At 37.2% G+C, this 14,611-nt stretch overlaps 2 protein-coding genes across 3 annotated transcripts; one reads left to right on the forward strand and one right to left on the reverse strand.

The window, feature by feature from the left end:
• Nucleotides 1-849: 849 nt before the first annotated feature.
• slx1 (structure-specific endonuclease subunit SLX1) lies at nt 850-9,717 on the reverse strand. Of its 2 annotated transcripts, none has more exons than XM_019050082.2 (5): nt 9,456-9,717; nt 8,682-8,877; nt 7,539-7,590; nt 4,885-5,070; nt 850-1,948 (listed from the first exon to the last, which is right to left on the reverse strand). In XM_019050082.2, exons 2-5 carry the CDS (start codon nt 8,855-8,857, stop codon nt 1,616-1,618), a joined length of 747 nt encoding a protein of 248 aa, XP_018905627.1. In that variant the 5' UTR covers nt 8,858-8,877; nt 9,456-9,717; the 3' UTR covers nt 850-1,615. The 2 variants fall into 2 exon arrangements, with proteins under 2 accessions (XP_018905627.1, XP_018905628.1); XM_019050083.2 differs by lacking the exon at nt 9,456-9,717 and adding an exon at nt 9,045-9,399.
• A 260-nt stretch (nt 9,718-9,977) lies between these two features.
• On the forward strand, nt 9,978-14,599 carry Prosbeta3 (proteasome subunit beta type-3). The gene is made up of 5 exons (XM_019050086.2): nt 9,978-10,126; nt 11,466-11,582; nt 12,531-12,706; nt 13,520-13,792; nt 14,362-14,599. The coding sequence occupies exons 1-5, from the start codon at nt 10,124-10,126 to the stop codon at nt 14,408-14,410; spliced, it is 618 nt and encodes a 205-aa protein (XP_018905631.1). The 5' UTR covers nt 9,978-10,123; the 3' UTR covers nt 14,411-14,599.
• Nucleotides 14,600-14,611: the final 12 nt, after the last annotated feature.

Consider the following 14,611-nt stretch of genomic DNA (forward strand, 5'->3'; position numbering starts at 1 on the left):
AGAACAAAGCCAGGGAAGAAGAACAATGTCCTCAAGCTAATATCCAATATAATAAGCACATGGGTGGAGTCCATCTGATTGATGCCCATCTTGCTCGCCATCGGATCAACGTAAAAAGTTTTAAAAAGTGATACATGAAGCTATTTTATCACTTCCTCAACACTACTGTTGTCAATTCATGGGTGCTTTACCGGCGAGTCTTAACAGCCAGCAAGGCAGCAAACCCTCCGAAACCAAAGACATTAGAGGAGTTTTGTAAAGACTTAGCCATCACTTTGTGCAGAATTGGCACAGAAGCCATCCCAAAACGCGGTAGATCATTGACACCTGGCCAAGCTGAACCAGCGAAAAAGAGACAAGGCCCTGCAGTTCTAGCTCCCCCAAAAGATGTGCGGCTAGACAAGATTACTTATTGGCCTTTAATGGAAGCAAAGCGTAGATTATTCCGTTTCCCTGGTTGCAAGCTGAAGACCAATTACAAGTGCTCTAAGGGCAACAAGAATCTGTGCATTGTGAAAGACAGAAGTTGCTTCTGCTCGTACCATTCTGCTTAGCTAAGAGGCAGAAGAAGCCTCGGTTGATTTTTTCTTTCCTGTAAATATGTTCTTTAGATTTCACAATTTATAAAAAATTAAAAGTGGTGCCAATTTAAAATTTAAAAATTTTTAGTAATTGCCGAAAATATGGTATTTTGCCCCGTGCGAGTACGTTTATTATTAAATTCACCATAAAATCAAGGGAAACTGCATCGATGCATCATACTGGATTATTAGTTATATTTTGACACATGGATGGCTGTCACATGCCGAAGGATTGGTGAGTCTTCCTCTCTTTTTCATTCCACTTCCCTTTCTTTTACTGCATGGATGGTTGTATGAGGAATAATCAAATTTTAGGCTCTCATATACTTAAATATTGTTGTTAGATTTTTTTCAGTATTTTTCCATGTTTTAGTAGGCCAAGATACACATGAAAAAAATTATTTTGTTAGGAAAGGAAAAATCATGCATCCAAGGGTTAATTTTCTGCTTGACTGCTTTCTTTTTCCTGTGTGTCTCATTTCCTAGCTGTCATCAATTTAAATAGTCAGCATTCGACGTTTATTTTTTATTTTTTTTTGGGGGAGTTTTGTGGCTTCTATTCCTTTGTTCAAATGATGTTTATTTAAATAGTCAAGTTTGATGATTGGTGTTTTAACCATTGAGCCGAGAGGACTGATGAGCCAATAAACGTTCAGTGCAGATATCTGCCGAATTTTGTCAAATGTACAATAAAAAGTAATGAGAACATGTAAATTTTGATATTATTACATGACATCGGACAACACTGCTTAAGACCATTCTGATCAAGCTCTAACTAAATTTTGAACTGATTTTTGCAGTTTTGTTGTTTCTTTATGCAATAGCTCCAGACCGAGAGTGCAGCTCAGAGTGCAGAGTAAAAGGCAGAGAGAATCCACTTTTCCTCTTATAAAAGTAACTCATATTGAGATCTCAAAAGAACCCTCATAGAGACCCTCGTAGGAATTATATCTTGTGGGTATCAGTCCGGATACACAAATATTGCATGAACCGTTCATGCAAGCCACAAGTGAGCAGCTTTTTCATACAATGATTCAGGACCCCAAATCTTGACACCCTAATTTTTTCCGAACAAGATGCCCCCACAGAAGGACTGTAGAGCATTTAGGACAACATCCCTCAACTGGAAGCATATGCTCATCGGAAGCTTCGTGCTCGAGAAACTTACTTGCTAGGCATACAATATGAGCATTGAGGTCACAGTCTGGATGCAAACATGTAATCTGAGACTCCTTCTCTACTTCATCGCCACACACGTCACAAGATAAGAGGGAGAATAGGTCTTCCTCTGAGCTACTTGTCTTCAACTGCTTTCGTACGATGGGTCCATTTGTAATGCACATGTGTAATGGAGGAGGACGATATACCTGAAAGTAAACATCAAATTATGACAAGACAAATTCATGGGAATGTTTTATAGCAAGTCATGGTGCTCACTTTTTGCTGTTTGATGCGTCAAATACCCACTCTAGAAAGCAAATAATGGTGACAACAATTTTTCCCTAACACTTTCGTCATTTTCCCTGACTGTGGCAACCCTGTAAAAACCCTAAACCCTAGGCTTGATGTTATAGCTATTATAACCATTTTTTTACATGAATGGATCCCTTAATAATCATGTCAAGAATTCAAAGCATTAAATTTTTTCCAAAATTGCTGTTGGCTACATTTCTATAGCTCTGAACTACAAATGTACGTATGTATCAATTTTCTTCCAACCAATAATTATCTCATTGGTTTTGAGAGTCAATATTGCAACTAATTTTTGAGGTATAAAACCAAATTTGTTGTGAAATTTAATACTCTATTTGAACTGTCTCTTGATGAAAAATAACTAGAGATTGGTGCAGTAGATTTTTAGGGGTGGGTGGGAGGCCGAATCTTGTTCATTTCATATCTAGAGAGGATTTGAGGCAATCCAGCTGAAAGAGGGTTATTCATATAGGCGAAAAATGTACCCAGCCCGGAATGTACGAAACTTTGTGAGCTGATAGTACTAGTTGAGAGAGGCTTATCCCTAGCTCCGTTTTTGCAGGAACCCCAGGGAAACAGCGTTGCCATTTTTTAAAGTCGTAACCTTCAAACACCCATAACTTTCACAGAAATGCAGTTACAGAGCTCGTATTTATACCAAAAGATGCAAAAAATTACGTTCTATCGACCAATGCCAAAGAAATTTTAATTTGACTCCATTGTTGCCACGTTTTGGCCATTTTTTTAATTTTCGTAATTATTTAAAATCACGTTACCGCCTAAAAAAGTGTTTGCGGTTGGTGGGGATTGAATAAAAACCTGTCGGAATTATTGTTCGTTCGATTCCGCATCCATCGATATATTATACTTTTCTGAGAGACTTAGGGAACACGAGTTATAGCGATTTGAAAATTCGGCAACACGCCCTATACCCCGATATTGACGCTCGTTTAGGTACGTTTCGCAACTCCGTGTTAAAGCAAAACGCCTAGAACAAACAAAATTCGAAAAGTCAGTTCATGTTTTGCGCTTTTTTGAAACTTTCACATGATTTTTAGGAATTCAAGGAGCGGCGGTGTTGCCGGTTTTCAATGAAAACCACCGCTGCCATCACAATTTAAAGTAGTACTCATTTAATCTCATCCAGCTACATTTGCTAACCTAAACTGACCATTTGCGACATGGTGTTGACAACATTGCCTAATTTCCGTGGGAATTCGCGTAGAGGCGGGGTTGCCAGTTTTCATGGAAACCGCCACCGCAATCACAAAAAAAATGTATTACTTATTTAATCACGTTCAGCCTTATTCTGTAGTTGGAATTGTTTATTTATCGAATCGATGGTTTCATCTATCTCTCTGCAACGGCAGTGGTGACCGACAGTACCGAGATATCGATATTGTATAGAGATCAAGAGCAATGGATCTAGGCCCCTCGCCAAAACTACTCATCGGACCGCTTGAGTGATTCGGTAGCTTTAAATTTCGATATCTCGTTACTGTCGGTCACCACTGCCGTTGCAGAGAGATAGATGAAACCATCGATTCGATAAATAAACAATTCCAACTACAGAATAAGGCTGAACGTGATTAAATAAGTAATACATTTTTTTTGTGATTGCGGTGGCGGTTTCCATGAAAACTGGCAACCCCGCCTCTACGCGAATTCCCACGGAAATTAGGCAATGTTGTCAACACCATGTCGCAAATGGTCAGTTTAGGTTAGCAAATGTAGCTGGATGAGATTAAATGAGTACTACTTTAAATTGTGATGGCAGCGGTGGTTTTCATTGAAAACCGGCAACACCGCCGCTCCTTGAATTCCTAAAAATCATGTGAAAGTTTCAAAAAAGCGCAAAACATGAACTGACTTTTCGAATTTTGTTTGTTCTAGGCGTTTTGCTTTAACACGGAGTTGCGAAACGTACCTAAACGAGCGTCAATATCGGGGTATAGGGCGTGTTGCCGAATTTTCAAATCGCTATAACTCGTGTTCCCTAAGTCTCTCAGAAAAGTATAATATATCGATGGATGCGGAATCGAACGAACAATAATTCCGACAGGTTTTTATTCAATCCCCACCAACCGCAAACACTTTTTTAGGCGGTAACGTGATTTTAAATAATTACGAAAATTAAAAAAATGGCCAAAACGTGGCAACAATGGAGTCAAATTAAAATTTCTTTGGCATTGGTCGATAGAACGTAATTTTTTGCATCTTTTGGTATAAATACGAGCTCTGTAACTGCATTTCTGTGAAAGTTATGGGTGTTTGAAGGTTACGACTTTAAAAAATGGCAACGCTGTTTCCCTGGGGTTCCTGCAAAAACGGAGCTAGGGATAAGCCTCTCTCAACTAGTACTATCAGCTCACAAAGTTTCGTACATTCCGGGCTGGGTACATTTTTCGCCTATATGAATAACCCTCTTTTTAGGGTTTGCAGTTCTTACCAAGAACTAGATCGGCTTTTATTGCAATCAGCGGAGCCAATTACAAAAAGCAACTTAGGAAGGGGAAAGCAGCAGTTCAAAATAGCAGAGGAGAGGAGGAAGGGGCATTCATCAATTCCTACTAATTTGGACCAACAATGGGTCTTATCAATAACATCTAGAAGCGGATACATTTCTGGGAGCAAACTATCTTGAGAAAGAGAACATGATTGGTACAAATCCTTTTTGATTTTCAAGAAGATTGAAATATTGGAACATAGTTTAAAATAAAAGCTATTCTTAGAAGAAAGTTTTAGAAATATCTCTACATATTCATATTCCTTCGAGATAAAAAATCACACTTTTGGACAGGGTAGCCTGCAGGTACTGAAGAAATGTTACCTGAAGAGATCGCTCAAAGTCTAAATTCAGCCATCGAATTGTTAGTGGTAGACGGTTCCAAGGACACGTGCTTAGCATCTCTGCAAGAACTTTCAAACGGAAATCATAGCATCTTTCACGGTTTGTTTTCTTTTTCAGATGTCGAAGCCTTCTGGAGCGATGAGGGTTTTGCCATGCCCATTCAAACTGAGAGAGAAAAAATTGACTTTAATGTTCATGATTGTCACAGAGTAAGCACAAAATATTAGTTTTATTTACCTACCTACAATTCAATTTAAATAATTGACACTGTGGATATATCCATAGTGATATTTTATCCTCTATGGGCAGATTACTAAAATAGAAATGTTTTTTCAATACAGCACTCCTGCAGATAAAGTCGTTCAGCATTGAAAGTTTTGAAAAAATTGAAGTTGAAAGAAAAAATTATGGGTCACTCAAGGTCCCATGAAAATAGAATAAAATTAATTTGTTACTTTCAAAAGTTTCAGTTGGTGTCAACTGTAACATTCCTTTGAAATTTTCTTTGAATGTTGCTGAATATGTAAAGAAAATTCACAGAAAATCCCCAGAAAAAACTGTTGACCTTACTTGAGTGACTTGATAACTATAGTTGATTTTAGTGTTAGTAGTAAGACCTGATTGCAAAAATCTATCTGTGCCTTAGAACTCTTTGCACCTGAGGATGCTTACAAAGTTTAAACTTTTTAGAAAGCACTAACAATAAGTAATTTAAACAGAGAACAAAAGATTTCCCTAAAGCAAGTTTCTGAGATTAATGCTTCTAGAACACTTGGGACGAAGAATAAAGAATAAAGATGAGTGATAACTGTTTCCACACACATTTTCTTCTTTCCAACAAATTATGGATTTCTAAATTTTGGATCTTGATTGCCAAGTAGATGAAGACTATCTGAGCAGAGCTACAGACTCAAAGTCCGAATTCTGATGGGTCATTGTCAGGATTTTCCACCATTTTTGTATCCCTATTTATAAACTTCCCTGTTAGTTCATTTAACCCTAGTCTGCCTGAGTGGGGTCAGATTGACCCCACGGGAGTTTCAACTCTTTGCCATTTCTCGTGGTATGCACGAAATTTTTTGTCCTTCACAAATAGCTCTACAAAAACATCTAGGAACACGATTTTGAAGGGAAAAAAAAAAAAAAAAAAATGTGCATGAGAGATCAAAAAATTCACGAGTACCCCTAGAAAGCCTGAGCGGGGTCAGATATCCTTATAACATATATTTTACCATTTAGCATCACAAAAGCTTACTTTGAAGGTGTATTCATTTTTCTCTTTTTAATTTTTTTCAGAAACTTATAAAACAAGCAAAATTTTTCAGATTTTTTTCGTTTTCAGTATTTAGTAGCCCTATGATTTTTTTTTCTCATGCTGAGAACAACATGGCAACATGTGTATGATAAAATGGTTGCATACCCTGCGCCGTGTTTTTTAAAACTTAGATATGCTTTATGGTTAAGGCCTGTAAGGTTAGTGCACTGATATTAACTAAAAACATGAAAAAAACATAGCTAACTAATTGATTTTCAGCTGGGGTCAAATTGACCCCGCTCAGGCTTTCTCGTTGGTTCAGAGGCTCAGGCAGACTAGGGTTAATCATTAAGGTTGGCTGTATTCTTCACTTTTTCTTCAAAATTCCATTTTTTTCAGTTATCTTCCAACCATTACCCTTTATTTAAGGTACAAGACTTGCAGCTGATAGCTTCATAGATTAAAGCCGGCCAATCACGAATAGTCTTGCTGTCTCACCACCCGTTACATCAGTGAGGCTATATAAGCGTTTGCTGCCTATTTTTCGAGATCTTTTCCACCCCAGACCTGCATATGCTCAGCGTCGCTCCCTCTAAAAGTTCAGACAGTTCGGGCAACTTTTTGCAATATTCTGTGATTCTGTGCACTGTTACTTTTCAATATAATCCAGTTCATTTTTGGTCTCCAATTTTTTTTATTTATTTATTTATTTATTATTTATTCTCTCTTTTGAGAAAAAAATTCCATTTTTTTCAGTTATCTTCCAACCATTACCCTTTATTTAAGGTACGAGACTTGCAGCTGATAGCTTCATAGATTAAAGCCGGCCAATCACAAATAGTCTTGCTGTCTCACCACCCGTTACATCAGTAAGGCTATACAAGCGTTTGCTGCCTATTTTTCGAGATCTTTTCCACCCCAGACCTGCATATACTCAGCGTCGCTCCCTCTAAAAGTTCAGACAGTTCGGGCAACTTTTTGCAATATTCTGTGATTCTGTGCACTGTTACTTTTCAATATAATCCAGTTCATTTTTGGTCTCCAATTTTTTTTATTTATTTATTTATTTATTCTCTCTTTTGAGCGTCACACATTTATTTTCTTTAATTTGATACATTTTAATGCCAAAACTTCATTACCATTCATATTAGTAACATGGTGCTGAAACCACACTGCATATTTGCAACAGTCATCTTTTGAAACCCTCCCCTCCCTTCTAATAAAAACCACATAAGATAGAGCAGTTTTCTTCAGTTATTTAAAAGATTCTAAAAGAAAAAATTATTGTGAAGAGAACCTGCACAGATTTTTCAAATCCTTAAAATTTATATACTTGACTTTATTTTAAGGGGTACATGATTTAATTTTAAATATTTACCCGCAGTGCAGAAATATTGTTTGGGAAGCCATGAATTATGAGGACCATCTCCCTGAAAAACAGAGTTATAGTATAAGCAAATAATAATGATGAAACAAGATAATTAAACTATTAAGTAAAACAATTTTTTTAACAAAATGTTTCTCAAGGTATGTGATAATTTTTAGAGAAATGTAAGCCTTGCTGTAGCAAGAAAGCCATTCGGTCTAAATTTTGTAATAAAGAACTATTATTTCGGAGCAATTCTGACTCAACCATAAAAGCACCTATCTGCATAAGGAAATAAATGATACATACGACCTTCCTAAACTGAGCCAAAAATAGTAGTTCCATAAGGTAAAATGAAGTTCATTTATCCACTCATGTCCTCAATTGAATTTTTTCAAGGAAAAAAATGGCCAGGTGACCTCCCTCCAGCCTACCTTTGCAGACTATCACTTTTTGGTTGTGGGTTGGAACCCAATTGTAGTAAATTGACAATAAGCTGAAAACTTTATGTGGATTATTTTTGTAAACACTGTCTGAAAAAAACAAAGAGCTATCTATATCTACCTTCATATTCTGGAATTGGGAGCTAAAAATACAATTTGACATGATGAAATATCCTTCCTTGAAATTAGATCATGAATTTATGTGATGCAGCGATTGATTCACTAAGTACTGCTATCATTCACAATCAGTCTTCAATTCGCCACCTTCCAAGTCATCACAATTGCCATTAGTACTTATGCACTGATGCCAAACTTCTGAAACTTTTTCAACTTTTTACAGCAAAACTAATGAGCGGAATCACTTGAAAATTGTTGCTAATTTTCCTTTTATCATCAAGATTCATCCTTGAGGTTTTAAAAAAGTATGTGAAAAAGTTTAAAAGAAAAAATGAAAACAATAATAAGATGTCTGCAAAATTGAGATGTTCGCAATATTAAGATGGCATCATAGCATCTAAGGGTACATGGCGCTTGTGATACTTTGGCTGGAGGGTGATGAACTTCCATCCACAAATTCCATGGAATACTTACTAGATAGGTATTGAATTTGGAATACCTAATATATAACATAAGTACATTAATGATCATCTAGTTTCTCCATGCAATAGGGTTCCTGTAGTGACAGAGGTTGAAAATTCTCAGGAAATCTCACCATGGGCCTCGATTGCTCGTCCTTTTGGCTCCACCAGCATGCGCTCCTGTATTATGTTGCTTGATTCTCCGATTAGGATCTACTGTGAATCCAATATAAGTTCTGCCTTTAAACTTGGGATTGGTGCAGTAAAGCAGATAAACTCCAAAAAACTCCTCAATTTCTTCGCAAGCCATCACTGCTAGGTTGCAAGCTTCTGTGAAACATTAAACAAGGTCAGTAAAAACGGTTGGGAGGCTAAAAGCTGAGAGGATGCCTCTGTACAGCAGTTAGGTATTGGGCATTGGCAAATTCGATTTGAATTGAAATAAGTAACTCCTGGAGGAGGTGAAATGACAACACAGAATGGAATAGAATACGTACTGCCAGTAGTAAGGGTGAGAAATGTGTAGGATCCTTCTTCAAAGTTGGCTTCATAACTGATTCATAGAATAGGTATTCGGTAGCTTTAATTTTCAGAGGTGCAAACAATGTGGAATCGTGGGTTTTGATAGGAAAGGGAGAAGTAAATTACGCAGTCTTCCAGGAAAGAACTCTCTCCATTTTGAAGTATTTTAAAGTTTATTTTTAATTAACAGCTGGCGTGTACGGTAGACGGTTGTGGTGATGTTCAACCGCCACATTCATCCATGAGGCAGCACTGCCCTACCGCTACCGTGACATCATTCTAAATAAATCCCAGTGCACTTGAGATGAGACAAGAAAATGCATCCTTTTGTTACTGAGCCATGAATAGATGTTGAAAGTGGATTTAGAAATGGACAAATAACTCACCATGCCACGGCGCAGAAAGGATTAATTTCTGCTGAGGATGGAGAAAGCTATGCAATAGGGTATGGTTGAAAGAAGAATTCAGAGATGGTACCGTTAGACAACAGCAATTTCTAACACGTGGTAAAATGACTAAAAATAATTGAATGGAACAATTTGGACAGTTCTTCGCATCACGTCAAGTCAATTCGGACAGGTATCCGAGTAATGTCCAGAACGCCGCACGCCGCTCTTTGACTTATCAACTTACTTATCAGTTATCAGTTTGAGTTTGTTTACATTTTAATGGAGGGGAAGGGGAGAGGACCTAACCTAACGAGAGAGGTATCCAAAGCTGGCCCAAAGAGAAGAGTAAATGACACATGGGTAGCAGAGGTGGCGGTGGTGGCAAGGTAATGCCGTGACGTAGAATCTACGGGGCCTATTAGCCAATGAAAATGAGGCAACAGCAAGGCGCAGACACTAATTCATGCCTTACATGGTCCAATATCGTCACGGATCCGGCGGTACCCATGGTGTGGCGTAGAATATACATTTCTTGATTTCTTCGCTCTCCGATCCGACAGAGTTTCTCGGAGTTTCTCCACTATCTTCGACTTTTCTCCATCGGCTGCGCTTTGCTGCATGTTTGTATAATAGAGTTCAAAAGTGTCTAATCATCATCTTTCATAATGGTAAGGAATTCTCTGTTCCCTTGAATTTTGTTTGATTATTTTCATATTAAAATCACTCTTCCTCCGTAGGTGCTTTCAGGGTTCATTGGTTACAGTTATCTTCAAAATCACAATTGAGGAAGTCATCCTTATTCTTACACACAACAGGGCTCTATCTTTGGGATCTCAATTTTTTGTGACCACTGACTATTAGAAGTCAACATTTATTTAACGTGGGTTCTGAAATTAGACCCTCAACCGTTTTATTTAATTTTTTATCTAGGTCTAATCAGGATGGACTGATAACAACAGAGCTGCTGTTTATTTTTCAGAGACGATACTCTCAAAGAGCTCCACAAGATTCGTAGAAAATTTTTCTAATCAAATGCGAGTAATGCACAAATATCGAATCACGTAGAACGTGCGTCCGGCTTGGTTTAGTACAGGCGGAGTGAGACAAGTCCCTCAATGATGGGCAGGCGAGGAATGGGAGAGAGCGTTTGTCCCAAGCACTCGAACAGACTGCAGAGAGGCAATGAAGAATTCATTCGCACGCTCGGCTGTGCACAAATATCTTGTTTAGAGTCCATTTTCACACCAAATTCCCAAGAAGAAAAGTTTTAGAACATACAATTGTACAACCGAATAGCATTGTTTAATTTTTCCGAACTAATTATTTACCGAGGAAAAAAGCCTCACAATTCGACAAAATTTCCCTTGTGCCGCTACTGTGTGGATGTGTGCAATTGGGACACACAAACTCATCGATGCAGGTCGGTGTCACCACTCATCAGCATGCGAATTTTTAAAAGTTTTCTCGTCTTCTGTAACACAGGATGCACGGTCTACATGATTCAATGTCTTTGGAGTAATGCTAAAAAATGGTCAATATTTGCAGAATTATTCGCTCTGAATGCCATCTTACACACTGAATATCTACATTAATTTGAAACATGTGCAAATGGTCTGCATTTCTGTTGGGTCTGTGATTTAGTTGGCGATCCAAAGTTGTGCCCGCCAAACTGACTGCACTGACTTTCTCGCTTAGAATATATGTATGTACGTTAGCATCAAAATTCTGCATTTTCTTCAAACTCTTGCGTTTTTTCTGAAAATGAAATTTTTCCACTCCTCATAATTGGTAAATGTTGGTAAGTACTGGACTGGAAAAAATTGTTAAATTTTAACGATTACAATGTACCCTAGAGGTACGTAGGTAATAGAAGTTTATCTAATTTTATGTTAGTCACCACTCTAAATATTATGGAATGGATCTGTGGTTAAGTGTATTATGGTATATTTCTGCTCAATGTAAGTTGGAGTTTTCCAAATTTGACTTATTTTGATTTTGTATTTTCAGTCAATTTTATCTTACAATGGTGGAGCCGTTGTGGCGATGAAAGGTAAAAACTGCGTTGCCATTGCCAGTGACAAGAAATTCGGAATACAACTTCAATTAATTTCAAAAGAGTTTCCTGTAAGTTTAACCATCATCTAACTCAGCTCTTTTACATTATTTCATTTTTCATTTTCGTGATAAATCTGAATTAAGTTTTTATACGGGACATATCCTCTCTCCTTCAAATAGCATCTTTAAAACCTGTTCTAAATTGCCCGGAGGTATTATTATTAGCATAGCTGCGGGCTTCATTAATAATAAAAGGAAACTTTTAACTCTTGAAGCTTTAAGATCGCAAATCAGAAATAAAAAATTTTCCAAAGCTCCACAATTATTGTCAATCTCTAGCTAAGTATAAACATTCAGATAATTCGGACACCCCTTTACATTATTGATAACCTATAAAAGTTATCCTTCCTCTGCTTTGAGAGAGAATGACGGTGTAATCCAAACGACGTCCCTTCTACTACAATACTAAATGTCTAGGTAGTTAGGAAAGTTCAGGAATTAAGTCAGAATTCTAAGTCGAGGGTAGCCAAATTAATCATCCAGCAGAATATGAAAATAAGCATCACATATCATGTTTCCTCATCCAAATTTTATGTAAAGCACTATTAGCTACGTTAATTGGAGCTTTAAAATACAGGTTGAACACGTATTTTTGCAATCCGAATCAAGAGATGTGTGTTGGAAACCCTCATATAAATATTGTCACAACACTAGTATTCAACTGGAAATGGGTTAATGTCTCTTTGGTTCTACATTTTCAACCGAGAGCTGAAACACTTTTAGTCTTTGAAGTTTCTGTGGAATCATCCTAGATTCTGAGAAAAATATTCACAAAATTTCAAGTTTCAGTGCTGCTTTGTTATCATTTTAAAAAATAATTCATTGGAGAAAATTACTTAGGCAACACCTGCTTGATTTCTGGCTGATTTCGATTAAATCCATCCACCTACAAAATGTTCTCCTGTTTTTCGTTAAGTCATATGAACTTGTTCATTTCCATTTTTTTATTGTTCACAGAAAATATTTGAGATGGGCCCACACTTATATGTTGGATTACCTGGACTAGCAACTGATACTCAGACTGTCCATGCAAGATTAAAGTTCCGTCAGAACTTATTCGAACTGAAAGAAGGCACAAGGATGTCACCGAAAGTTTTTAGCTCAATGGTCTCAAATATGCTATATGAGAAAAGGTGCGTTTTTGGTATTATGACTAATTTATTTGAAGCTGATGCTATCTTCTTAAAATTTTCTGTTGTGCCTTTTTTACGGAAATGGACTGATGGTTACAGGTTTTGGCTGTTTAAGACATGATCTTAAGTCTTTGAGTCATGAGTTTAAGTCTAATCTTTGAGACATGATTGAGTTTCTGTAAACAAAAATACATTTCATTACTCTCTTTTGAATAATAAAAAGTATAAAAATCCTCTTTGGTGCCAAAGTATTCCCTGTCCACCTGTTCGGGCCACACTCTAACTTCATAACATCGGGGCGGTTGTGCCCAGAGGTAGATAGATGAGATACGTCGTGAAGCAGTACCTAATTTGCGCCTGACTCTGCCACCATTACAGCTGTACTTACACATAACTGGACCCGAAAAATTGGCTTAATCATAGTTTTCCAGAAAGGGAGCACTTCTTCCAGAAATAGCCTTTACTTAGCCACACAAAACTTGATATTTTAGCTCCGAAAGTTGATTAATTGCGCTGAAACTCGGGGTTCATATACATTAGGATACAAATGATCCATTCCTGCAATTTCCAAAAAAGGGCACTCATTATGTGTATGTGCACTTTTTCTGGAAAACTTCTCATTTATGATGCTTGTTGATATTGTAGCATTGCTGTAGAAAAATTATGGCTCAAAATGTAAGGTAGGTTTGAAGATTTAGATTAATTCAAAGCAATTGATGTGTTTAACATCTCTTTTACGTAAAGAAATAGGTTGTAGCACTATCATTCAATAGTGATTGTCATACCCTCATCCTTTTGCTCTTTTGTTTCCAGGTTTGGCCCATACTTTGTAGAGCCCATAGTGGTAGGCTTAGAACCAGATACTTACGAACCGTTTATCTGCAACATGGATTTAATAGGCAATGTATGTTTCCCTGAAGACTTTGTTGTAGGAGGCACTTGTGAAGACCAGCTCTTCGGTACATGTGAAACAATGTGGGAGCCAGATCTAAGTCCTGATGATCTATTTGAAACGATATCTCAAGCCCTAATGAGCGCATTCAATCGAGATGCTGGTTCAGGCTGGGGTGCTGTCGTTTACATCATGTAAGTTTATGTCATTAAACTCTGCAATGTCTACAGCCCTTATAACGATTAACTTTTGCTATCTAAATATTATCATTAAGCCAGGCTATGCCAAAAAAGTTGAGGCTCTTTTAGAAAGCGACGGAAAATCCACTATCAGGATTCTTTTGAATTTACTTTCAATGCTACAGTAAAGACTCCTGATCTTTTGTGGCAGTCTCAAAGTGCGTAAACTTATCTTGCCTTGACTCGCAAAGCACAGCGCTCACGGTTACTTTCAGGAATATTGTAAACTCAGCCTTTCTTTAATTTATGACCTGAAAGGGGTTTTTTCTTGTTTTTTGCTTATGCCTGACACTCTGTTTTGAAGCAAAGAGAGAGGTCTGCTACATGCTGCACTGCCACGTTCAGGTTTTATTTTATTTTCAGGCTCCCTTTTGCTAGATTGATCATATCTACCTAGATTCATTTTGGCATAATCATTGAGTTCCCATTCCTGTCCCTCCCTAAATTCACCTTCAGCTGAAATTTCATGTTTGTCTTTGAAAAAAGCAGTAACTAACCCTTATTTTTTGTTTTCTTCTTTCCAGAGAAAAAGATAAGGTCACTACAAGACATCTGAAGACCCGTATGGATTAAGTGATCCAGAAATTACTTTCTCAATTTTTTTTTTTTTTTAACCTACCTTCAACAACATTTTTGTACAAATATCATTTTTGTTGAACATCTATTTTATAATTTTTTACATCATGCCTTTTTTGCAACCTATTCTCACTCAGATTTTTATCATTTTTTCCCTATAAATAAAATCATTCTGGTAAATTATAATATCGCTAGCTA

The sequence above is a fragment of the Bemisia tabaci genome, chromosome 1 (assembly GCF_918797505.1).
Source record: "Bemisia tabaci chromosome 1, PGI_BMITA_v3".
Lineage (NCBI taxonomy): Eukaryota > Metazoa > Arthropoda > Insecta > Hemiptera > Aleyrodidae > Bemisia > Bemisia tabaci.

Coding starts and splice junctions, on each gene's coding strand:
- slx1 (XM_019050082.2), bottom strand. CDS start 8,857: ATGGCTTGCGAAGAAATTGAGGAGTTTTTTGGAGTTTATCTGCTTTAC. Junction 5,071..7,538: donor ACAATATTTCTGCACTGCGG/GTAAATATTTAA, acceptor TTTCTCTCTCAG/TTTGAATGGGCATGGCAAAA. Junction 1,949..4,884: donor ACTTTGAGCGATCTCTTCAG/GTAACATTTCTT, acceptor GTTTACTTTCAG/GTATATCGTCCTCCTCCATT.
- Prosbeta3 (XM_019050086.2), top strand. Junction 12,707..13,519: donor AATATGCTATATGAGAAAAG/GTGCGTTTTTGG, acceptor TTTTGTTTCCAG/GTTTGGCCCATACTTTGTAG. Junction 13,793..14,361: donor GGTGCTGTCGTTTACATCAT/GTAAGTTTATGT, acceptor TCTTCTTTCCAG/AGAAAAAGATAAGGTCACTA.